This window comes from Olea europaea, chromosome 15 (genome assembly GCF_002742605.1).
Source record: "Olea europaea var. sylvestris chromosome 15, O_europaea_v1, whole genome shotgun sequence".
In the NCBI taxonomy this organism is placed as follows: domain Eukaryota; kingdom Viridiplantae; phylum Streptophyta; class Magnoliopsida; order Lamiales; family Oleaceae; genus Olea; species Olea europaea.
The window spans coordinates 29,518,821-29,545,881 of NC_036251.1; the positions used below are offsets into that span (position 1 = coordinate 29,518,821).

Sequence of the window (27,061 nt, forward strand, 5' to 3'; positions counted from 1 at the left end):
TATATATCAAGTACAAATTGTTGACTAAATTTTGTAATTTCACTTTCATACTTATTATTTCAAGCAAAAAAGGGTGTTGATTATTGCGAATGCATATCAATTCATGTATATTCATCTAATTTAGTTCAACGGTTACACTATAAAATAGTTTTGAAATTAAATTTGTAGTTGAAATCAAGAAATGAACCACAATGGTGCAGTTCTCAATTTTAAGACCTAAAACCATTCAAGGTTGAACTTGAACAGGCCAATTCTGATTTGATTCAATTGGTTGAGAAAAAGAAACGTTCACCCTAATGTTACAATGTGGCTTAGTCACATTAAATGTAAAATGGGATGCAAAATATCGTTAGTGATGTACCAACATATTAATATATAAGAAAAAAAATACAAGATACGTTTTTTTGCGCATAGTCACAATGTGACTTAGTAATTAATATATCAGAAAAAATTTCAGGATACGTTTTTGTGCATCATGATGTGAACATAGATGTCAATCTAAATTATAATTTTCTTATGAGTGATAGAAGTTGGTGAATCGATGCTCATGGTGATACGTATAATCTCTTTTTAATTGGAGGTACATTAATGTATAGTCAATTCAAATAATAAATTATTGATATGGAGTCCTAGCTACTTCATGGAAAACCAAAAAAAATGATATTAATTAATAAGCTATTCCAAAATTAGAAAGATAATAGCTTTTTTCCATTGGTGGGTTTGCGTGAATTTGATGATTGTTATGTTGTCTGCTCTATGGATGAGTTGGGATAGACAGTCTTTGTTTTTAATAACTTTTAATAACTAGACATTATTTAAAGAAAAAAGGAGTTAAGTTATTATTCAGTTAGTACTATCGATTAACCCAAAATAAAAAAATAAATTTAAAATAAATTTTTTTTCCCCAATATTTCAAGTTATTTGAAGTTCTGTACTCTCCACTACTTACAACAAAATAAATAAAAGGTTCCTAACTTTTTTCATTGTATTTTTTATTCTCAATTTTCTATTATTTACCACATCTTATCCGTGATGACGGTAATTTCTTAAGTGCGAGTAAAAAAACTTATAGCCCTTAATATATATATTTTTAAATAAACAAAAAAATAAAAAAAATACATGGTTAGACAACATGTTTTATCCACATTAACAAAATATTTGGACGGTAACCATCATGTCGGAATCAAAACTGTCAATTAATTGAAGATTAAAGATAAAAATACGCCAAAAAAATTTAGAGACGTAAGTGTGAAAATAAATAAAATTTGAGTACCGTCATTATAATTGAAATATGGTTTTAATATATTTAAACTTCTTTAACATTCTCTCTTTAAAAGTGTCCTCAAATTCTCCTTCCATTTTGAAAAATTTCAACAATCTAAGCATTCTGGTCAAATTAGGTAAAATTGACGGGCGTTTTTGGTCCATTATTCTTATTTTTTTCACAAACTTCAAAGAATATAGGCTTTTTTGTCAAACGAGACAAAGTTGAAAATTTTTAAAATTATTTATTAGCATATATTTGGCAAGGATTTATAAATATGTATGTTTTTAAATAAATAGAAATAAATTATGGATAAATGAATAGTACTTGTGGATCCCGCACTATATGTATATGAAAATAATTTGACTTTTGACAATGTTTATAAACAATTTAAATTTACAAATAGATAGAAATGAGTTACAATAACTGGATAATACTTGTATTTTTTTTATAGTGTGTGGATAAAAAATGACATGATTATTTATAAACAGTTTATAAATATGAGCCAAATATAAGCACATTATATTTTTTTAGAAAACTTTGCTTAGATTGTTCCTGCAAGACATTTGATAAGATAATCTTATTTGGCACTAATTTAAGTGACAACATGTTAGAATGACACTTATGTTGCCTAAATAGGTGCTAAGCACTACACCTAATAAATAATATGGATTAAACTACTCATAAACACAAATTGTATACCTTGATTGACACCATCCCATGTGTCAAAAATTTGGCCGTTTATTGAAAATGGTGTCGTCAAGATCAATGTTCCAAAATCTATCAATTCACATTAGTGTAAATCAATATGTCAACATTTATGTATATACAGCATGGTCCAAATAATATTACTCTTGGATACGGATTAAATTAGTTGTACATCAAATTTGACATTTCAAGCGTTGTCAAAATATATGCCATTGATTGTTTAAAATATTGTGAAGATATCAATGTCTAAAAAATGTAACCTTAGAGATATGTCAAATTTACTGTAAATGTAGCTTGATTGGAATGATATTATAGGTCATTTTGCATGAGAAAAAGAAAATGATAATAATTCTCTGAGAAGGAAAAACTGACAGTGAGAAATATTAACCAATGAAAATGGGTCAAACGGGCAGTCCATATGCAAACAAAGACAATTGGATTCATCTCTGATTTAGGGAAGTCCCAACGCAATCATCAAACTCATGTGCACGTGCATGCAGGGATAATTAACTCAGTGTCCCAATAAAAGGTGTTTGCATAGACGGAATATTCAGTTTATGTCGAAACATAACTTGACCAAGACATTTCTTTGGCATGGTTCAACAACAAAATTAAAGTGTTTATAAATATTAATATTTCTTCCTCTTATTTTTTGACTAGAAATAGTTGTATCATAGAGCAAACCTCGTATTTTTAGAGAATATCATTGAAGCTTATAGCTTACGAGTACCTTAAAAATAGAAACAAGAGAAAAAGGGATAATTCTAATTATCGAATATTATGTGTTACAAAGTTCTCTAACCCTATTTCATGGCCATTATTTGAAAAAAATAAAATAATAATAATAATAATTATTGAATAATGAATTTTTGGAGAATATATCATTAAAAAATATGAATAAGTTTTGAGTTTACGTGTAGAATGTTTAATTATGTGAATGTAATTGAAAATAAGTACGTCGAATAAGGAGTTTTGAAATAATGGATGTCAAACAGGGCCTATATAAAAATGAAAATTTTCTTGATATGAATTTATCCTTTTATATATTATTTGCTCATGGTGTCTAAGTTCCGTTTGAGCTTCAGTTTTTTTTTTAAACTCATTTTGAATCACACATTCTCCCGTATAATAATTTTACACTTAAATTTAAATTTTTTTATATTTTTAACCCGACATTCCCTAGAAAATTACTATTAAAAACATACTTTTCCCAAAATATGGTTCAATGAATAATTGTGTAGTATCATTGATATTTAACACCAAAATTATTATATTTTCATGGGTGATAAACACGAATAATGCTTTAAAAAGGCATATATAATTAATTAAATTTTGAAGGCGGCTAGAGAAACCAGACGTAGTGGGCGTGATTGTGACAGCAAAACCTTCACAGCCGTCTGCATTTCGCCATTACTGTTCTCTCTCTGCCCTCAACTCTCATTGTGCCAATTATTTTATTAAACCTTACTACATATGCACCATGCCGCCAATTATCATATTGAACAGTTTAAATTTTAAACAGTTTTTTTCATCCAATCGACACTTGATAACAATACAAGTGTCAACCAAAGTGTAAATAACAAAGTTCTATTTTATTTCTCCTTTCTCTGCCTCAAACTTGAGAACTCGTACCATTGCTCTTATATTTCCTACAAAATTTTAATAATAGTTGTAAACTGTAATTTATAAATAAAATGATGTTTAGAAAAGAACATTATAAGGTATCTATGAATTTATTTATTTTTCTTGTTTTAATAAGTTGGTAAGTCAAAGCCTTATAGTTACTAATGCTTTTACTCGAATACTCATTATATATTTCAACAGTAGCATTTTAAATGAATTCTAATAATTTAAAAATTATTGAAATAATCTTAAAATTTTTATGCGATAATACAAACAAAACATCATTTTCCAGGGAAGTCAAACAATTTCCCCCACGAGAGCTGAAATACATGCTGTTCATCATAATAGTATATTTATCAAATTGATCATCTGTAATTTCTTCTTGTAATTGTTTTCCAAATGATTGTCTTTCCCTTAGGTCAATGAATGAAATTAATAAAAAAGAATTAAAATAATGCTTGATTGATAATCCAATTGTCGACAATAGAGTACAAATTTAACTCTCATTATTTTCATTTCAAATTGACTCAAGGACAAGAAAATTAATAATCACGACCGTCATCTGGAATACATACCTAGATTATTGAAGAAAACAGAAATCTTAATTTTCCCCATGATTTCACTGTTAGTCCACATGCAAAATGAAAAATCAGAAGACTGAAAATATACAAACAATTTGCTGCGTGTGTGGAAGTTCCAAGTTTGAAATCACAACTGTTTCACAAATTGGTTTTCTTTTATTTTTCTCAATCGATATGAATACCTCGATCGAGGAATATTAGGTTTGAAAGTATTCTGGTCATTATGTACTTCTTTGTATTCATGCCTATTTGGTTATTTGTAGATTATTTTTGCTTTCATCGTAATTTAATTAAATTTCGTCTTTGAATGTTTTGGTTAAAATTTCAAAACTGGGGCTTCTGCACTGTATGAATTCACAAGAGTTTAGGCTTAAAGTTTGTCAAAGACGAACAATGAATGTGTGAACACTTGGAAGTGGGGTCTTCTAGGATGGCAAAGTCTTCCCTTTAGTATAAATAAATAATAAAGATATATGTAAAAATTAAAATAAAATAAGTTAAAAAATAAAGCAGGTTTGGGTCTTGTGCAACAAGCATATTGTAATGTAATGCTTATCTTAATCACAACTAATTTCTTATTAATATATACAATGGAATCCCATTACCTTCCCTCACTAAACAATTGCTTTAAGCTAGCTAATCTATGGTGGTACATGGACCACTTGAAAGAACACTATTACTTTTTAGCACCTAATTAAGGATTGGAATCTATCATAATGCTACCTCTTGATTTGTTGTCACATTGTTGTCCAAGTATAAAATTTCTATACATGTCTTCTTCGTCACAAGTTAAGATTTTAACAAGTTGCATTTGAGATCAAGAATGCATTAAAGACCCTTTTAACAACTTAAATTTTTAGACGTAATATACTCTCACGACTACTAAAAAAGTTAATTTATAAATAGGGTTGTGCTGTGTGTACACAATGGTGTACACACAGTCTTACACCCCCCTCACATCGAGGGGGCCCACATGTATTATAATAATCGTGGGTCCCCTCCATGTAAGGGGGGTGTAAGGCTGTGTGTACACCATAAGATGTACAAACGGCATTTTCCTTATAAATAACAAGTGGAATCGCGAATTGAATACATGTTCTTGATTTACCTATCCATTAATATATAGAGTTCGATGTAAAATTAAGCGAGGCATGTGTGGGATAAAGTATCCCATGTTCTACCTTTCTTGGGAGGTGCTTTGGGCTTGAAATTTGTTGCATCCCATTTTCTTATTCTTTGTGCAAAGTCCAATCCACGGGTTCCAAGTTGAGATTAATTAATGCAAATTGCATCTATAATGGCGTTTTTTTTACAAACTAAACAGCCGACCAATTTTAGGTCAGCACGTGATGATAGTGATTGATTTGGAATCCTTTATTGTCATCTTTTGACATCCTAATAACTGCAATTTCATCTTCACCAAACGTTAATAATCTTGTCTTGTCAACTCTTTCTTGATAAATTGTAGATCCAGCTAGGGTTTTTGAACAACTCCAGTTAAGAATATTCCCTACCATGCACACTAAATCAAAATTTGTTGTCTATTTTCTGAAATAAGTTTAATCTGAAACAAAGATAATGTTTAAGATGGTCATGATTGATGGGGAGTTCAATTTATTGAATGGTCATGATAAAGTTGAAGGGACGAGAAGAAATAAAGAAAGAAACGAATCACAAGATCGGTTCCAATAAAATACTTGAAATAGATCTATCATCACTTGTTGATACAATCATGATAATGACACCTACACAATTTCAATTAATTCCACTTAGCCGACTGCTACTCGTTTCTTCAAGATTGCATGAACCCTTAATGAAATGTAAAGAATGTAATTGAGAATTTCGAAAACTAACCCAACTGCTAAAGTAATTTAAGCAGCAACGGAGTCCCACAATTAGTAAAATGAGTGCATAGAAAAAGGAGTGCTCGCATGTAATAACAAATTACAATAACATATAGTTTTATCCTAATTTCTTTTATCTATATGCCTGTTCTCCCACATAACTTAGTGTTCATGTCAATATATTTAAAGATAATTAACAGCAATTAATTAAGCAAAAACACGGGTTTTTATATATTGTAAATCATAGCAAGTACATAAAGTAAGATCCCTACCTATTTGGAAGAGCTGATGTCTGTAGGATCCTTATTGTACAGTTTAGAAACTTCGGAAGAATTCAAGAATTAATTAATTATTCAAGCTGGGAGTAATTAATTAAATTGTGAAGCTTTTTTCCTAATTAAATTCAATGGAATCTAGATATATATTGTTTTAATTAGATCTTGAAACTTGTTAAGCTTTTCCAACATTAGACATACGGATTTTTCTGTATTATTAACTCAAAGAAATATTTATTAATTAAAATTTTTTTTCTCTAAACATATATAAAATATATACATTCTAAAAGTCATCAACTTGAAGAAATCTAAATGTCTTCTAAAGCAGTCAGTTGAAGGACATTACAAATGATGGGACTCATAAATAATTACACGCATAATAATAATAATATAATCAGATAAAAGAAAACAAAATGATTGCAGTTTTAGTATTAACTATTATAGGAAATTGAAGCCGACGTAGTTTAATTTATTAATTAATATAGCAGTAAACCAAGCAACTTTTTGGATTAACTACCTAGATTCTAAGTACATATATTAAATTATTTTTATTGATTTGATGTTACAATTTTAAAAAAGAAAATGATAGGTTTTATAATTCACCCAAAAAAAAAAAAAACTTTTAAAGATATATATCAAATCAATTGTTTCCACAATTTTGATATATAAAACAAAAAAATAAAAATAAAAATAGAAACCCTAGTAATGTCAAATTGTTAGTGCATTGAACCCTCCATGTTTATAAACCTAGTATGCAATTTACACTGTAATAAGTTATCCATGACACAGAATTTTTTTTACAAATAGGCTTAACTAAATTGAAACGTATTTAAAATATTTGTAAGAATTTCCACTACACCGATGATTAATCAACTATTACTCGCATTCAGAAACTAGCTACTCATGAATCAATTCTAGCACTTATTACAAAGGTCGTTATTACCAATTCTGAATAAATGTGCTCATAAAAAGAAAAAAAAAATTGAGTAAGTTACCTCACAAACTTAATTTATGTATGATAAGCATCATGCAATCATGTATCTATTAATTAAAAATAATATCTAAATAGTTAACACAGAGATTGGAGGGTGATGGGACCCCATGTTAAGGGAATAAATCCCACATCGGTTAAATACCGAAATATTGACCAACTTAAATAGATTTTGGGTCACTCCTCTTAATAAGGTTGACCTTATTAAGATGGACCCCAAGCCTTAACATGGTATCAAAGCCCATTAAGCTCAACGAGCTATTCGATTCGATTAAGTCTCAAAAATGAGCACACGAATTTCAAGATTGGTCTGCTCAAAAAGAGCCACCATCTTGTGGGGGCATGTTAATGGAATAAATTCAGCATCTGTTAAATACCGAAATATTGATCAACTTAAATAGATCTTGAGTTACTCCTCTTAATAAAATTAACCTTATTAAGATGGACCCCAAATCTTAACACCTACATTGGTTAAATACTGAAATATTGACCAATTTAAATAGATTTTAAGTTACTCCTCTTAATAAGGTTAACCTTATTAAGATGGACCACAAATCTTAACACCCCATATAATTTCCAAAAGTAATGGAAATTCAATTTAGATTAGCTGGTGAAGGTCTCTTGATCTATATACCTGAAAGCAAGCAATACATGATAAATTTTTACATAAGAAATCTTCTAGTTTTTCAAAAGGCATAAATATAGATTCTATGATTAGCAAATAAATTTCAATAGAAAAATAAAATACTCATAAAATAACATATTATATAGAAAGTTATTCTAAACTGTATTTTCAAAAACTAAAAGGCATATCATAAATAATCAAAAGTTTTTATCTTCTCCGTTCTTAATCTTCTCTCTTAAATTAGCGCTATATCCAATTTTCACAAAACAATTAAACGCTAAAGCTTTCAAGAAATTAAATTTTATGATTTTCATAATCAATAGATTACCTTGATCCTTGCCAAGGATGATTTTAGCCTTCAAACACGTACAAGCTCAAAAAACCAAAAACCAAAAAAAAATAAAAAAATTGCTTTCTTTTTGTCGAATATTCAACAAAGATTATCTTTCAATTTTTTTATAATGGAGATAAAACAAGGAATATATTTAAATAATTTTCTTTGAGAATTTTCATGTATGTAATATAGAATTGTCAAAGTTGTGTTTTTCTATATATATTCGTTGAAGAGTAATACCACAATATTCTTAAAATTATGTATGCTCTTATATGCTTCTTCGTGATCGACAAACTTAATATTTTACTTAAATATTGATACTTACATAGTTGTGCTCTCGAGGAGTAACTACACAAAATTGGACTAGAAAATTGTTATAGACTAATATTACGCTTTTTTGTGAGTATTAAAATCAAATATAGAACTGAATTTTTCTTAAATAATATTCTTACCAGGAGAAATGATCTAATGGGCACCGATACTTAATTTATGTTAAGTACCGATGACATGTTACAATAATTAATTAGTGAATCATTTAATTCATGGAACGTACCATTAACTTATTCACCAAATAAATGGTATGACATGTTATCGGTGCTTAACATAAACTAAGCACCGGTGAAAATTAGATCATTTTCCCTCTTACCAGTTGTGATATTGGTTCTTAAGAACAACAAACATTTTAGAAGGGTTTTAATAAGTAGAAAGTTGTTTTTCTCTAGGAACCACAATTTAATATTTTCCTAGAATATTGATATAGATACATTTATTTTCGCCAAAAAAAAAATAAAAATTCATCTATAATATTAATTTTATGAAAAGTTGCGCTTTCTTCCGGAATAAATATAATATATAACCGTGGTCCTTTGGAGCAATAACTAATATTTTTCAGAAATACTAATCTGTGTAAAATTGTTTTTGGCAACGAATATATATTCTTCTAAAATATATAAAATTTGATTTGTTCAGGAATAATCAAAATAATATTCTTCTTGAATGTTTGTATAGTCGATTTGGTTTCTTCAGGAATATCGACACCGTTTTTTTTCCCCCCATATTATTTTTCATACTAGGATGTGTGCTTCTTTATGAGCAACAACATAATAACATTTGAAATGTAGTTAAGAACATAATATTTCTTATGGAGCAATTAAACTATACCCTTCTTTCATTATGAAGAGAAAAGAAGAGTCAGTAGCTTTACTATTTCAATTTGTTATGTCTTTTGGAGATGTTCTTACTATTTTTTTCTAAAATGATCTTATTTAGCACGTATGGTGCTTAGTATCAAGTGGGGTCAATATCACATTGTTAATTAAAAAGTATCTCAGCTTTAATTGGATAATGTGACGTTAGCTCTATTGACACATAGATCGACGCTAAGCATCACTTGAACTGACCATATGTTTGGCTCATAATTATAAGCATTCAATTTAATTTTTATCTACTGTTCATTTTTACTACTGTTCATTTTTATTTATTTATAATTTCGGCTTAGTTCGGTATTGCTTTGCTTTTAAAATAATCATATAAAACTGTGTTGAAGAAAGAATCAGGTACGGGAAGAATTGAGTGTTTGGTAAATTTTTGTTTCAAGGGCTTTGGGCCAAGCGGAAAAAAAAAAGGGAAGAGTTCACATTTCAGGCTTTAAGTTTGCCTCAATTCAAAAATCAAGTAAATACTTTTAAAATTCAAAAATCAGGTACATATTTAATTAATTAAAATTTTTTATTAAATATAGATAATAAAGTCACAGTTACACGATTAATAGTCACATATTCATAATTATAGGTCATAGATTTATTTACTAGTCACATATCGACAAATTAATTGATTAAATGATTATTTCGTAGTCACAAATCAAAAATTTTGTCAGTCACATATTATTTGGAGGTCACAGATCATTCGAATTACAAGTCACGTGTCACAGTTTATCGGTCACAAATTATTTTGGTCACAGTTATCAAATTTTAAGTTTGAATTGGTCACAGGTGATCAAATAGTTTGTCACAGATCAAATATTAGGTCATATTTTATACCACCACTACCACTTTCCACCACACTCACGCCATCCCTGTCGTCGGCCACCATTTCGCCGTCGACACTAACAATCTACCACCACCATCAGTTTCACTACCAACAAGAATCATCCAATTCCCTCGACACAACCAAAACAAGACCACCACCACCACGACTCCAACCAAAAAAACACAACAATCAGCATCACCACTACCCCAACACCATACCACAACCACCACTGTAGATCCACCTCCACCGCCCCCAAAAACCACCATAATAGCCACCACCACGAGCGCCACCACCTCCACAATCACAAAATCACCGCCACCACCAAACAGTCAAACCAACACCACCATATCTCGCACCAATCCATCCACAACCACAGTCGCCACTTCCATGACCATCACCACTACCTTACCATCGCCAACCAACATCACAACCACCATCACCCAAAAACCAACAACAAGCAACCACCAATACGGCAAATCATTAACTGCAGATCGAAAAAGAGAAAGAGATAACATATTAACACCCAAAAACCCCAAATCCACTCCCCGCGTCGGCACCAATCACCATTTGCCATCATTCGCACCTGTCGCCCTATCAGCAGTCCCTGAATTAGCAGCAGGCGCTGTCGCCACAGAGCCCCAACCCACCGTATCCAACATCGCAACTGCTGAAAATCGCGGCGACACTCACAGCGATGGAAGAATTACCACGGCACTCACATTCGCGGGTCCAAGAGAAGAAGGCGACCGCACTGGAGAGGAGGTTTTACTGGCTGCTGTGGCGACCGGCAATGAACTTCGATCGGAGGCCATGGAGTTAGAGAGAGAGAGAAGTGATTAGTGAGAGAATGAAGAATGATGAAAATATTAGGGTTGGGGAATTAAATTTGAATATTTAATATTTAATTATTATATCAAAACCTAATTTTTGAACAATGAAATTTGGTTCCTGATTTTTGAACTGTGATCTTTCAAGATCTGGAATTATGTAATTTCCACAAAAAAAAACAACAAAAAAAATAAAAATAAAATAAGGGTTCTGTATAGCTGTGCATGTATAAAATTATTAAAATAGACATTATACATATTGATGTCCTCATATAATATTATTAATATTGACAGTATTGTAATTTTTTTAATAACAAATTATAATTAAAGATTCGTTTATTACAATATATTATTTTAAAAGGAGAAAATTAATTATATCTATTGAATCTCAAAATATAAAAAATTAGAAACAAAAGCATAATACATATAGTTGAAAAGGAACTAGTAACTAAAGTATGGTTAAAATTTATATTTTAATTATAGATAATTAAATAAACAGAATTGAGAAGCTTTTTTTTCCCATATTATTCTTCATACTGGGATGTGTGCTTCTTTATGAGCAACAACATAATAAAATTTGAAATGTAGTTAAGAACATAATATTTCTTATGGAGCAATTAAACTATACTCTTCTTTCATTATGAAGAGAAAAGAAGAGTCAGTAGTTTTACTAAGTCAATTTGTTAACCTTTCGTGCTTTTCTTTGAGTAGGTAATAAGTATTATTTTGTTAACTTAGTTTGCTAAAATTTCATGTTGATAACTTACTATAAAATTAAGAGAAAAAAAGAATTATAGAAAAAAAATTAATAAAGTCAAAAGTCAAGTTTCTTTTATTGAGAATCAAAGCCTTATATTTATTGTATAATTATGGTTGCAAGACTACAAATGTCATTCACAATAGTATTTAATTTACAACGCCGTTTTTTATTATACATAGATGCCTTTATAAATAAAGACCATGTTTGGCCCCCATTTTTTGAAAATGAAAATTGGTGTAATGGTGTTTTTTTTAAAAATGAGTGGTTGAAAAAGAATAAAATGTTTTTTATTTGCGTGTAATATTATTTTATGAAAGATTGTGTCATTGAAAATATAAGAAAAAAAAATGAAATAGAATTTAATGAAGGCCAAACGGGGAAAGTCTCTTAAAACTTATTTAAGTGTATTGAGTTTATAAAATAGATAGTATCTTATATTTATAAAGTCTTTTGGAGATGTTCTTACTATTTTTTTTTTATTTAAATGATCTTATTTAGCACGTATGGTGCTTAGTATCAGCCTATATGAAAGTGGGATCACTATCACATTGTTAATAAAAAAGTATCTCAGCTTTAATTGGATAATGTGACGTTAGCTCTATTGACACATAGATCGACGCTAAGCATCACTTGAACTGACCATATGTTTGGCTCATAATTATAAACATTCAATTTAATTTTTATCTACTGTTCATTTTTATTTATTTATAATTTCGGCTTAGTTCGGTATTGCTTTGCTTTTAAAATAATCATAAAAAACTGTGTTGAAGAAAGAATCAGCTACGGGAAGAATCAATTGAGTGTTTGGTAAATTTTTGTTTCAAAATTATTTTACATGTCAAAACCAGTATTTGGGCTTTGGGCCAAGGAAAAAAAAATTATTAAAATAGACATTATACATATTGATGTCCTCATATAATATTATAAATATTGAGAGTATTGTAATTTTTTTTTATAACAAATTATAATTAAAGATTCGTTTACTACAATATAATATTTTAAAAGGAGAAAATTAATTATATCTATTGAATCTCAAAATATAAAAAAATTAGAAACAAAAGCATAATACATATAGTTGAAAAAGAACTAGTAACTAAAGTATGGTCAAACTTTATATTTTAATCATAGATAATTAAATGAGCAGAATTGAGAAGCTTTTATTCTTTAACTTCTTTTTAAAATAAAATATGCTGCCAGGATCAACATATTCGAATTATATTGTGATTAATAACATCACACTTTCTCCATTAAGCAACTTTACGGTAGCAACAGTAAACTAAATTTGTTTATTAATATATTTAAAATCAATTTTATAAACCAAATGAGGGATTCATTATGTAACAATATTTAACTCTACTAAATGGGATAACCAAAAACCCAATCTGAATGACCAAAATCTTCCTCTATCATTCTGTTTGATCTTATTTCTGTCTACCAAAAGAATTCAGATTTCTGTCCTGCAAAGAAGAAACGAATATCATCCAGTTTGCCAGCCCAGAATGATAGAAAATGACCTCCAAGTTACAGCAAGATTCTTATGAATGATACCAACCCGCAAGAAGAAATTGAATAAACAGTGACAGTAACTCTTCATATACAAAACTCGCGTTCTAAAATTCAATGAGCAATAAACATACAAGAAGTCGAATTCATGATAATAACTGGTGATTCTAGATAAACTGAACCCCCTGAGTTAACTACTATAGGTTTCTGTAGCAGAGGGCTGTAGGAAATCTTTACCAATTTTCCGTACACTGTGATCCTATATTTCAAAAACAAATATTATAGACGAAACGAAAATTGCAGAGAACTTGAATAGATTATCGCACATCAAAGATATGCAGATAAGAGAACCAAGCTCAACATGACCGTAGTAGGACTGGACCCACTGATGAGCTAAGGATATCACTCAAGGCGAGCTGAACCTCGTTGGAACCATGCTCACAACTTATCAAGCGCGAAAGCAAGGGAAAGAAGCAAGGCAGGTTCTTCACAAATGATGAATCATCTAGGCTACACATAGCTTGGAGAGTTGCAACAATAAGAGGTGCTCGTGCAGCCAATTCTCTTCGTCTTCCAGAACCTAGAGGAATCTTCCAGTGGAGTTGCTTGTCAAGAAACGAATCAGACATCGGTTTCAAGTATGCAGTTTCAATGTAGGCTTGTAAGACCTCCTGGCAGAGGTTGACAAGGTAAGACTCCACTTCTGACTCCTTGTTACCAAGATGCCTATCGACCACAAGATTCTGCAAAAATGTGAGGCAAATTTGATAAGACTCGTTCTCAAGTCGAAGTAGTGGAGGATCCTGCATTTGAGTAATTGACCCGAGTTCTTGCAGCTTCAAACGTAATGCTGCATCGCTGTTTATCTTGTGAGCATGAAGTGCAACAGCATGCACGGCATCAAAGAGGATAACAGTGTTTTCGACCAATAGTTGGGCTCTATACATGTTGTAGATCTCCATGATCGCCTGCCATATATTCAAATGAAAAGTTTATATCAGACCTTTAGAAGCAATTATATGACAATGAGAAAATAAAGTGACGAGAAGAATTTTATTGAGAAATTCTGCTTGTGGGTAGACACGACAGGAAAATATGGGATAGAAGTACAGCATGAGCATATACAATTGTATGAATTTTTAAATAAAGAATAAAAAGCATTCTTAACCTTACTACAAATAAGAGAGTTCCATACAAGCAAATTTTAAAGAACAAGACTTAAGATTCCAGATACAATGTGATATTACATTCTCCAACTCCTAATATAGATGGCTGCTCTGAAAATATCCTTAGCAAATCCAAGAGTTTTCAAACAAAGGCATCTACCTGTCCTCTTCCTTCAATCAGGAAAAGTCAATGCAAGAAATTCCAGGGATAGAGATGAAGAGGACGCGAGGATTAATTTGAAACAGGAAAGTGATGCCCATGCCAGCATAACTTCTATTAAATAAATTAATTTCGAACATGACTAAAGAGACATCAAGGAAATTTGACTAACTTTAAAAAGTGTTACCCACCTGAATTAGTAAAAGCTGAACAGCAGCTCGACATTTGACGTCAGATATATCAGCAAACAAATGATGTCTCCTCAAGTTATCCAAATCATCATCAGGAATACTTGTCCCAGTGGACTCATCGTGGTTTTTCCTATTCAAATCTTCTTCATTAAGAATAAAAGAGAAATGGGGAAGCGTTTCCTTGGCAGCTTCTTTGAGAGATGAAACCACTTCAAACCACTTGTCTTCAGAAAACAATTCCCCAGCATTGCTCATTAAACGAACAAATGCAGCAATACCAATACCAGCAAGGCTTTGATGAGGACGTTTGATAAAACTCACCAATAACATCAGCACTTTCTTCAGAAGTGGATTGACTGTGTCGTAAAAATTAACAAAAAGATCTACTACAAGTTGTAGAGCCAGTGTGCATGTCTCGTAAAGCCATGCATCTTGATCAAGTTCCTCATCACCATTAATCTCATTCCCACGGGATGGGTCAATAGCACGTCGAGCATCATCAAAGATTCGGAATAGGATAGATTCAAACACCTTTTCCCACAATGGCAGAGAAAAGTGTTGGCCATAGTTGCGTAAGGTATCAAAGAGCACTTGTAGGGCACTCTTCCTGATTTCAGGCCTCGGGTCAAAGCTAAGTTCAGATAAACCTAGCGAGAGAAAAGATGGAGAGAGTACATTAGTTCATTCAACTGGTTATATTTTTATTCCAAATAGGTAAAGAAAGAGAAATTATCAGGATGAAATGAATGTCAACTTTAACAATGGCAACCATCATAAACACCAAGATGTGTTTTGCTTACCAGCCAACAAAGGGAACCAAAAATACAGATGATCCACCTTATCTATGGACTCCCCATTGTCAACCTTTTTATCTTTGCCTTCGTGAGGTGAAGATGGAGAGTCCTTTCCAAATGTTTCCTTCCCTAGATCTCCTTCAGCGAGTTTTGCCGCACAGAAACGAAGGAAACCAATGGCATTAAGACTAATGTCTTTGCTGAATCTACTATTAGTAAACGCAATCAAACAATTTACACAGTCTGTGAAGGTGGTGGTCTCAGTTTCTGTTATATATGGAAAATAATCTCGCACAATCTTCTCAATTATTTCGAAAGCCAGCATCACAATGTTTTTATGGTCATCATAAGCTGCTGTGGTAAAAACCTACATATATTCAGACAATTAGACAAGAAAAATCATAGAGAAAACAGTGAATACAAAATGCAAGAATATGATTTGCAAAAGAAAGAATTACAAAAGCAATAACTTTATTCCACAAAGATGACAATGATATCTGGCTTTGAGTTAAATACCATAAACATGCTCTTCCATCCTGATTTGACATTATTAACACGAGATAACACCATCTGAGAAACACATCTGATAATCAATTCTCTGATTTCAACAGCACTGCTCTTGCGCATGACAATTACGAAAGGCTTCATAAATTCATTTTGAAAATTATAATTGGCCAACTCTTCACGCTCCAAGAATTTCATTGATAGCTGGCGTAAAGAGTCCATTGCAAATATAGCAATCGAAAGGTTCTCTGAACAGCCAATGGTCACAAAAAAATCCGAGAGTACTATCCAAATTTTTGACCAGACAAGCCTAATACGGTTCATGTTATAGTGCCTGTTCATAAGGAAAAGGACCAAAATTATTTACACACCCGAGCCAAAGTAAAATGTAAGCAAGAGTGATTTAATTTTGTAAAATCCAATAACAGGAACAGTGAAAGGCCAAAGGGCATAATACATACGCAATCTCGACTATCTTTGTAAGACTGAAAATCCTTGGATCTGACATAGATCGCAATTCTTCTATAGAGACCTTACAGAGAGCCTTGACAAAATCAACAATAGCCTCACTGTTCAGCTTTTGACTCCGTATAAATATGCGGTTTATCTCATCAACTTGTTCCAACATGTTTAAGTTGGAGACCAAGTTGCTCATCTGTTCAGATGTAATTCTTGCTGCTGCATTACCACCAATACCGGCACTATCATATGAACCCCTCCTCGTTGCTGACACTACATTCTGATTTTTACCAGGTCCTTTCTTTTTCAGAACAGGAAGAATATTTGACTTGGCTTGTTTAGATTTGTCAAATTCATTCTGAGTAATTGCAAAGAAAGTAGCATCGGGAGGAGCACCCTCGCCCAAGAGATGCAAATGCTCAAACCGAGAAACACATGTTAAAATATGCTCCCATGCATCCTGTAAGTAATTCCCATCCTCATCTGCTATTGTAACTATTGCCTGTTAAAAGAAGTGCCAATGAGAGTTGTTCAGGAGCTAAATTAGTTTCTCTGTACATTTCTTATAGTTTGAAATAAGACATTGCTTTTTATCTGACACTAAATTTTCAATTTCCAGACGGTTTCAATTCCAATCTATTTGAGACGTTAAAATACAAATTATTCTTAAGAACATGCTCAAGCAAAATGGATAACTTATCCACAATAATGAAAGGTAATTGCAACGATCACATATATGAAGTAACATTCTCCAAAATAATAGAAAGTTAAATGCGCCATAAAATTTCAACCTATCAGCTTCTAATCCTGCATTCAGTATAAAATAGTTGCATGTATATATGAACAAAAGAAAATACATAAACAGTTGTAGAATGTGCACATATTAATAGAAAAAGGCATGCATATACAGACCACGCATTCAATCAGAAACAGAAGTACAGAGAGTAACATGTAGAAGAACACAGTAATAATAATCATGAAACCTTACTAAATGAAAATGTAAACGCATGTGCACAGCAAAAGAAAAGGAAGTGTAATCCAGCAGGGGCTGTCACCAGCTTCGGGATGGTGAGGCAGACCCCATATAGGCGCTCAATAGGTCTCTCTCTCTCTCTCCATGCATGTATAGTTTGGGAAGGAGGGGACCTAAGGTATATTGTAGGGGAGAGTGACAAGTATTTAGTAGAAGCCAACTGTAATTTCTTCATACTTCATGAAATGTATGAAAACTCAACATACAAGCAAAATCATTTTACTGGGAAGGTATGAAAGAAGATGACCTAGGAGACATGTTTTACACAATGGTTGGGAGTGCGACCTGGAATTTAAATTATTTGCAGCAAAACATAAATTGACCCTTGGGAAACGGTAACATCAAAGGAGTCCATAAGCTTTCCGAAGATTTTTTGCATCTTTTTAGATACAAAGTTATTCTGAAGATTGCTTTCATGTAAAATGCATAATTATCCATTTAGAAAGAGAACTACGGCAATCCTGGGTTACCTTTTCCCTTTCTGAAAAGAAACATTGTCAAACTTCAGATCTTGTAGACGAACTTCCTATGGATAATTAAATTATAGGACCAAAATGTAGGACACCCTTCAAAATATTTGTCGGGAAAGTATAACTTGAATTACATAGAGGACTTCGCTACGAAAAGCAGGAAAAAATTAACACTTTTCAGCATTGCAAAAAATTTGCCACTCTTCAAGTTCAACTGTTGGAATCTTGATTGCACAGGGTATGATGGAACACATTCCCTCATATAAATGAAGAAAAACTTAACTAACAAAATGAGGCTTGTGTGAGATGGATCACATTATGAAAAGTAAGTACCAACCTTGATTGCATCAATGTTTTTTTGTTTAATATCAGCAGGTGAGTGGAGGGAAGTAAATTTTGCTAGCGAGGTCACAAAAGCATCTCTGTGAGTTTTCATGGACACTGCTGCAGTAACATGGATTGCACAACGAAAGCCTTCCAAACATAGTGCTATTACAACCTCATCATCACTTTGGTCAAGGGGAACACTGAAAGCAGCCAACATCGGTGCCCAACATACCTCAATCATGAATCTAAGAATTACCACATCTGTTGCAGCATAATAAACCGACCTATAATTCACCAATGCAATCTGACATTAGAAAGAAATCTAAAGGAGCACAACAAGAATCATCATTTATCAATAGTACACATTAAAAAGCCTCCATTTTTTTTTCTAATACAACAAATATTATTTCATCATTCTCAAGCCTCTATTTTCCTGCTTTCTTTTGCTTTCTGCAAGTAGGGACAATGACAGCATAAGTCTTTTTTATACCAGCTAAGCATCTAAATTGAGGTAATGTTAAGCGTGTTAGGCTAAGATTAAAAGGTTTACTTACAAGTAAATAATATTTTTTATTGATCAAAGTTGGGGAAAAATGTGTTTTAGTAAAGTAAGAGTGACTATTTATCAAAACTAACTTATCCCAATATATTGGTGACAAAAGTTAATCAAAGTAACTTTACCTTTTTTCTATACTAAGCCTATGCTGTATAGACCAACGAAAAAGATATAAAGCAAGAACTTATAAGTTTAGCCAAACATGCTACATACAGAAGAATTGTAGTTGATCTTACTCAGACTTGCGGGCTTTTTCTTTAAACTGTTCTTGCATGTGTCTCATGAGATCGTCACTTGTCTCCATATTTTCTTCCCCTCGCTTACGGATCACAATATTCAGTATGCTATCCAAGCCTAAAATTCTGTTTGAGTTCACAGACTGCTTCTGTTGGATTGCAAAATCATCTTCTTTCATTTTAATCTCATTCCGTGATATTCGCTCGAACAATGATCTCAAGTACTCCTCCGGTAGATCTTTTCCATCATCAATTCCACGATTGTTCCTTATAAAATCCTCAGCTGACATCTGCATTAATTGATATAAGAAATCTAAAACGGATCAGACGTATGTCCCTTAAATCTCATTATTTAGGATAAAGCTTCGTCACTATACCTTGTTCTTGACCATAGGGTTATGAGCATCCGTGTTCAGCATTATAACAGAATAGGCAAGCACATAAGCTGTGTCAGCACTAGTAAAGACCTTTGGGTTGCATTTGCAGTACCGTTCAGCAAACTTTTCCATGATGCGGTCAATCTTCTGTGCCTCACCAGGCAGCCTAAATCCCTGTAGAAAGATTCTGATAGCCTCATCAAACTCCATATTTTGGAACTCAAAGGAATCTACATATGCATGCATCACTCTCAGTGATAAATCTTCCCTTTCACCCAAGTAGTCACCAATCAAAGTTTTATTCAACCCAGATGCATTTTTAAGGAAAGCTGCTATCTCTTCTGGCGAGTTCCCCACCTTATTTGCATTAATCAGAAATTCAATACCTTTCTTAGGCTTACGGTTAAAGAGAGAGATGCCTTCCTGCCATGAATATCATATTAGATTACATGTGTCATCCACTGAAATGTGGTCGTGAGACAGAATTGTTACATTAATGGACAAATTGTTTATTAGTTAACCTGAAGTTCAAGCTTGTAAGCACGGCGCTGCTCAATTGTTGAAACGTCAGAAACTTCGCTGGAGGCTTCAGACTGACTGTCTGATGCTTCTGTCGGATCGTCTGCATTGCCATTCACCAAAGCAATACTTCCAGGTTCAGTAATGTTTTCAGCATCCTCATATTTCTTTGTAGAGTGAGGATCTGGAATTCGCAATTGTTTATTCATCCAGTCACCCATGGACTTCAAAACAGCAACCAAGCATTTCATAGCTTCTACCTTCATGGTAGCATCTTGAGGAGGCTGTAGTGTAGTTGCAACACCAGGTGGGACACCTTGAGCAGTTTTAAGAAGTCCATTTACCATCCTGTAAGGAATATCACGAGTAAATGGAGAAAGACAATGGAGACTTAAGATTATGCTGTACTAAGCAAACTGCAAGCAAATTCATCTAGTTAATCATCCTTTGGGAACCTGTTATTTAGGAATTTAATTTCCTTCGAGTCCAATCTTTCTTTTTTCTTTTATTTTTTTGAATGAATTCAAGTTCAAAATTGCATATAATTATTTGACAGTTTAATCTACTTTGTAAATCTATCTCCTAGTTTGTAGATGGTAGAATATTTATAGGATTCTTCCCTGATTTTCAAAGAGTGAGTTGCATGTTCTTTGTGAACAAGTACTTCATATATACTGTAATTTTCTTCATAAATTGAACAAATGCCTATTACCTAAGCTAGCGCATCCTTAACAATTTTTCTTATCTCATGGTCATAGCAATGGAAATGGGTTTACCAGATGCAGCACCACCACCACACCCAACCTGCCCCTCTCCCTCAAAAAAAAAAAAAAAAGGAAAAAGGAGGAAATAGCATTGATTGGTTAAGGGCCATAGTTGAGTTCAGGAAAGGAGGCAGAAGCTGCCTTCATCTGTTTCATAGGTAATCCAAGTCTCTAGAGAGGAAAACATGTTACAGTTACTGCATGGCCATCACTGCACTTCATATTTGGATTCAGAAAAGAAGATCAACCCAGAGCAAGGATAACAAAGTTCTTTCCTTCAAGAATTTCGTTCTTATTAAGAGATAATGCCAGAGAGAGTAACAAAGTAGCTGATGGCCAGATGCACTTAACATAGTTACTTGCTAACTTCAATGGGCACTCATGTAATTGGATTTTAGGAGTTAGAATAAACATAAAGAGAATCCTCATTCTAGTGAGGCATTTAGATAGGTACCAAAAGTATCGAGAAAAATTACTTCCTTTTGTGATGCCTGATTGTATGCATTCAGAGTTAATGGACTGCAGCCGGAGCTACACGGAGCAGATTATCTGTGAAATACATAGTGGTGGTTTAGGAGGACCTTTTGGTCCAGGCAAGAATTTAGCCTGGTGGAAGAACGGTTTTATTGACTTAAAATCGTATGAGATGTTGGGAAGCTAGTGAAATGTTGTCAAATTTGTCGAGGTTAATATGCTAAAGGTCATTCACAAAATATTGATTTGTATAACCCATTGCTATTTGGCCAATGTCCTTCATCGATAAGTATTTGTAGCAGTTGATCAACTGTAAGATGGCTACCTCCATTCCTTGTTTAACACAAGGCTGAGTTATTATTTGGGGGAGTTTTGCAACACTAGTGGCCTTTCAGCATTCTGTGTGGAGGAAGCTAGATACAAAATTGCAGTAATTGTGAAACAAAAGTGGTGGTAGGATTAGTAATTGCTAAGGTGCCTAGTTAAAGATCATACTAAGGAATGCAACTTGATTTTTCTTCATATTCAATTTGCTTACAAACAACCCAGTGAGACACACAACAAAGAAAACTCTTTATGAAGCTGTGTATGGTCATAGGCCTTAAAATGTGTAGGATCTTGTTCTTTTACCGTCAAAACCCAACTTAGTAAAGATGCACATGATGCACAGACACACCTACTAGTGATGTGCGTCCGTCACCGATACACTTCATAACATATACTATTAATTTTTCCTTCCTAACAGTCTAATATCTAGTTTAACTTAAAGTTATATAATAATTACGAATAGCTATTCAACGAATTTAAAAGTATTTTTCATGAACAATAATCAAAACTAAGAAAATAATTGATTTTATTAAAGGATAAAAAGCATAAACATAATAAAGATACCATTATAAATCTACAATTTAAAACATTTAAACTAACATGTCCCCGACATGTACGTGTCCTACATTTTTAAAAATCACAAGACACATCGTGTCTTGTCTGACACATGTCGGTGTCCGTGCAACACAGATGTAGACTACATCATGTGAGGATAACTAAGACACATGTGGGTTTTGCAAGTTATTATGGTTGAAATAATTCTTGGTAATTTAGGACAGACATTAGAAGGATTATGAATTTGTGTAGTTATAACTAATAACAAGTCATCAATTAATATTGCTAAAAATCTATGCATAGCATGTGAATGCACATGCACTTTAATGAAAAGAGGCTGGACACTGGATTGATTGGTACTCATGTTTCAAGATGTGGACAAGTCTTTGATGTTTTGACTAAGAGCCTACCAAGCCAGTGGCAAGTTTATATCTCACCAGCTTGAGGGTGAATTTTTTATCCGTGAGAATCTGGTTATAGATCCCATATAATTTGATTCATTATTCTAAAGTAAAGTACTTTCAATTAGTTCAAATATTGAACATACTATTTAACAGATTCCTATCCTTGGTAATTTCCTTGATCAGCTAAACTGTTTCTGCTTTTGCAGTGGAGAGTTTTTATAGGGATACTTTCCTGACTTATGTCAAGTTAGTTACATACTATGGATGAATGTAAACTTCATGAATATTGTAAATTTGTTCAACAGAATAAATGAGGAAGTTCCTATTCAATTGTGCAAACCATGTTGGATAAATACTGTAAAACAAAGGACAACTAATAACCCCTTATAGGGAATAAGCAAGACAAATACGACTAATGAGCATGTGAAAATGTTAATGCACATACACTATTGTGTCTCAAATAAAGTCAACTAAATGATAAGCAAACCATACCTCTCGAATATGTTAGAAGAATTCACATCACAATCATAGTTAAGGAATATGTCTACCAAGATCTGTGAATCAACGCACAGCTTCTCAAGAAACCGGAGCACTATCATCTTTTGCTGATAATTTGGTTGAGCAACATTTTCCAATACTCTGAGGACAATCATGGGGAAAAACACTCCAATCTCTGCTTTCAGTCCAGCTCTAAATCTTGACACCAGACTAATAAATATTGAGCAGGAAAGCTGGAAAACAATCATGAGGGTTGAAGAACTGTTCTTCAATAGTGACAGACATAAGTACTGCTTAATCGCACCTAAAAATCTGTTCACACAAGAAAATCAGAGCAACGGTGAATAGTAATAATGGGACTAGAGCTGAATACTAGAAAAAAAGATATACATGTAACAAAAGCAAGTGCGAATAGTCAAATTTTCATGTAAAAGGAATCTCTTTTAATGTTGGAGACTGCCAAATGATGAAATCTGCAAAAGATGAAGCATGGAAATGCGGTAGCAAAAAATGCAGCCAAAATGAATGGGACAGACTAATAAAATGGAGGTAGTTTTAATGGGTAAAACGACAAAACATAAAACAATGGTAAGTCAGCTGGATATCTACATTAGTCAAAGTAATTGAGCTAATTCAAAAGTAATGCACCAACTTAAACAAAAATCGCCAGCTACAATCTACACACGATTACACGAACAATCGTCTGGATTCTAACTTCTCCAATGGTTCAAGATCCATGAAAAGGTTGTATGGCTAATGGTATCATAGATAAAATCTTTTTAAGAGAAGGAGAAAATCATTGGACAAGTGCATGTCAAAGAGGAGAAAAATGTGGATATGTGATGCTAGTTAAGTAAGGAACCACAAGGAACAATGCGATTTTTTATGAGTCACAAACAAAACCATGGAGCAATAAAGGGATTTTGTTTAACGATTGCAAAAGAACAAAGCTTCCAAAATTTTCAAGGCTAGCTTTTACATTAAACCCTTCTGCTAGGCACACAACATCTATTTTGAATTAGCTTTTCAATTTCTGGTGTCAACATATATGGATGATCATCGCCGTTCTTGTCTGGCTAAAAAAATTCATAAGATGACTTTCTTTTCTTTTTGATGATAAGGTGATTAATGTTTTCACTTTTGTGCTACTTATAAAGTGCTAAGCATAAAATGTTTGGTTCTTTCCAATTCTGTGATAGTTTATTTAATTCATTGTTCTCCATAGTGCAGGGTGCGATATGAACTCGTTTCTTTTTTAAAATATGACCACCGTGGACACTAACATGTTTATATGGTCATGGATGAATATAGCCCCCGCTTGGCCCCAATTTTCTAAAAATGAAAATGGTTGGAATTTTTTTTTTTTTTAAATGAGTGATTGAAAAAGAAGTAAAAGTTCTCGATTTACGTGTAATATTATTTTATGAAAGACTGTGTGGTGGAAAATAGGAAAGATAAAAATAGAATTTAATGAAATGTAATTTAATGAGGGCCAAACGGGGGCATAGTTTAGAAGCATGGTGATGAACATCATATTATATGCTACAGAACACTTTTCTGCAACTTAAAAGGATGCATATTATGGAATATTATACAAAATTTATTTCAACCAGAATTTATAATGAATGGCCATCTTGGGCTTATCCATTTTTCTATGCAGCACCTAAAGTGTGCAAATCTGGCACAATATACTACATTGCTAGTGTGTCCCGAGTAGCTGTGCTTATGTGAATTTATCATTCAGACATCCATAGCAAACTCATTATCAAACAAAAGAACGTATAAATGGCAAAATTAGGCACAAATTGGTAAAAAACGATTTCCACAAGCTAGAAGCCTAGCACAATGTAGCATGTTCAAGGAGAACAAAGTTAACCATTAAGGCTAGTATTAGTCAATCAAGTACCTTTCACTAGTCCTAAATATTGCCCCCGCATTCTCCAACAAAATCTTGAGTAACTCCAATGCCACAATTTTCCCTTTCATCGCCAGAGGGTCTGCCACTGCATCTTTGGGTGGAGTCTTCATTGAAAGCTTACACAATGCTCGGAAAACCAGAAAAGCATCTCGCCTTAATTTATTACCAATCTGAACCTCCAAATCATCGTCCCTCTCACCCTCGCCATCAACCAGCTCCCCTTTCCTTCCCTCCAAAGCTGTTTTATACATACTAATCTCCCAGTACTTTGCATCCAACATATCCTTATCCGTAGAATCCAACAAATCTGCAGGGTTTGTGCCTTCCACGGTTGATGTCTTGGTGTCAAAAGCCCCATCATGAGACCCATTTCCGGACCCCAAAGAAGCACTCGGTGTTGAGGGACTAAAAACCCCATCGATGTCCTGCACTACCTTAGTAATAAAACCTTGTACAAACATAGTCATCGAGCCATCCACATCTGCCTTCTCTACTGGTTCCATCAGCTCTGCAACAACAATTGGCTGCAATGGCACAGTTGAGCTATCTGCCTCCATTCTCCGAAACACAATCACCAGCATCTGAACCAATGACGCCTTGGCAGTAGTCTGATTTACCACGTTTTTACTATTCAAATAAATATCATAACACGTCCTGACCACCTGCAACAAACAATCCCCATGGATTCGTAATGAGACTGATGTCACCGCTGACAAGAGTGTCTTGATCACTAACAACTCAACAGATTCATCCCCCAGATCGTGACATTTGCAGACGGATTCAATCAATCTGGACAATAATTTTGCATCAAGGCCACCACTCGGGTCAGCCTCCCCACGAAGGTAGCTGTGGGCGATTAATTTCTGGACAGCATCAAGGGCAGGCTCGGCGACTTTAAGGTAATTTGACGAGAGAGCATTGATTAAGGGGCTTAAGATGAGGTCAGAATCCAAGAGGGGGAGTTCTAGTAGAATCCCAGGGTGGGACGATGCTGTGTCAGTATCAGATTGGATGGATGGGGAAGAGGGGGAGGAGGGAGAGGTGGGAGAGGAGGGTAGTGGGGTTGGGTTAGCCGAGGTTAGGCGTTCGACGACGGACTTGCACTCAGCGGCGAGCTTGGAGTGCTTGCGCCAGGACGCATTCTTGATGATCTTCTCAAACGCCGGGACTAGAACTAGGTTCAGGCGGGAATCGGCTTCCGAAGAAGCCATTCCCGGGGTTTGATAGTGTTTTAGATCTGAGATGGGATCTGTGTTTTCGTAATATGAATGCCGCGGAGATGGTGGTGCAGCGGTGGCGGAGATTTTGGCGGATATGGTGGTAGACGGGTGGCGGAGGTGGCTGTGGATCTAGTTTGGAGGGCTAAGAAACGAGAGTAGGAACTGCTTTGGAAGTGCAGCGATAGCGGAGACGACGGCAAATTTGATACTGTCTAAAGTTCACGGCACATGAAATTACAGCTTTGCCCTTTAGAATAAACTAATCCAAATCAGTGTGTTCACGATGTATGTTGGTTTTATATCTCAGCCCAAGTCACATTATTTCTTCATTAATATAAAAAATATGATCATTATTTATCACATTAAATAATTATATTTGATTTTTTATTTTTTATATAGTGTTTATAACTGCTATATTTTTCTTTCTCATTTTTACGATAATGGTCAATAACTACTTCGAAATGTTTAATCCCTATTTGATGGGGAATAAAATTTAAATTAATAATTAAATTTAATTATATATTTTATATATCCATAATTTTTTAATTATATAATTAACTTTTATTAAAATTTACTAAAAATCTAATTTTAATTTACATAAAAACTAGTTAAATAAACATTAAAAATAAGTAATTGCTCCCTAAGGATCCGTTTGATTGCAAGAACTGAATTTGATGGGAAAGAAAACGAGGAATTGAATTGTATAGAACTTGTTTTACTAGAAATTTTCAATTAAATATATTTGA

General features: G+C 33.2%; 1 protein-coding gene across 1 annotated transcript; it reads right to left on the reverse strand.

Annotated features, from left to right (window-relative positions):
• Window positions 1-13,402: 13,402 nt before the first annotated feature.
• On the reverse strand, window positions 13,403-26,306 carry LOC111410820 (brefeldin A-inhibited guanine nucleotide-exchange protein 2). The gene is made up of 11 exons (XM_023041384.1): window positions 25,084-26,306; window positions 23,172-23,489; window positions 20,158-20,503; window positions 19,637-20,059; window positions 19,260-19,549; window positions 18,478-18,751; window positions 16,640-17,139; window positions 16,191-16,512; window positions 15,681-16,041; window positions 14,881-15,527; window positions 13,403-14,331 (listed from the first exon to the last, which is right to left on the reverse strand). Exons 1-11 carry the CDS (start codon window positions 26,304-26,306, stop codon window positions 13,720-13,722), a joined length of 5,316 nt encoding a protein of 1,771 aa, XP_022897152.1. The 3' UTR covers window positions 13,403-13,719.
• Between the last annotated feature and the right edge of the window lie 755 nt (window positions 26,307-27,061).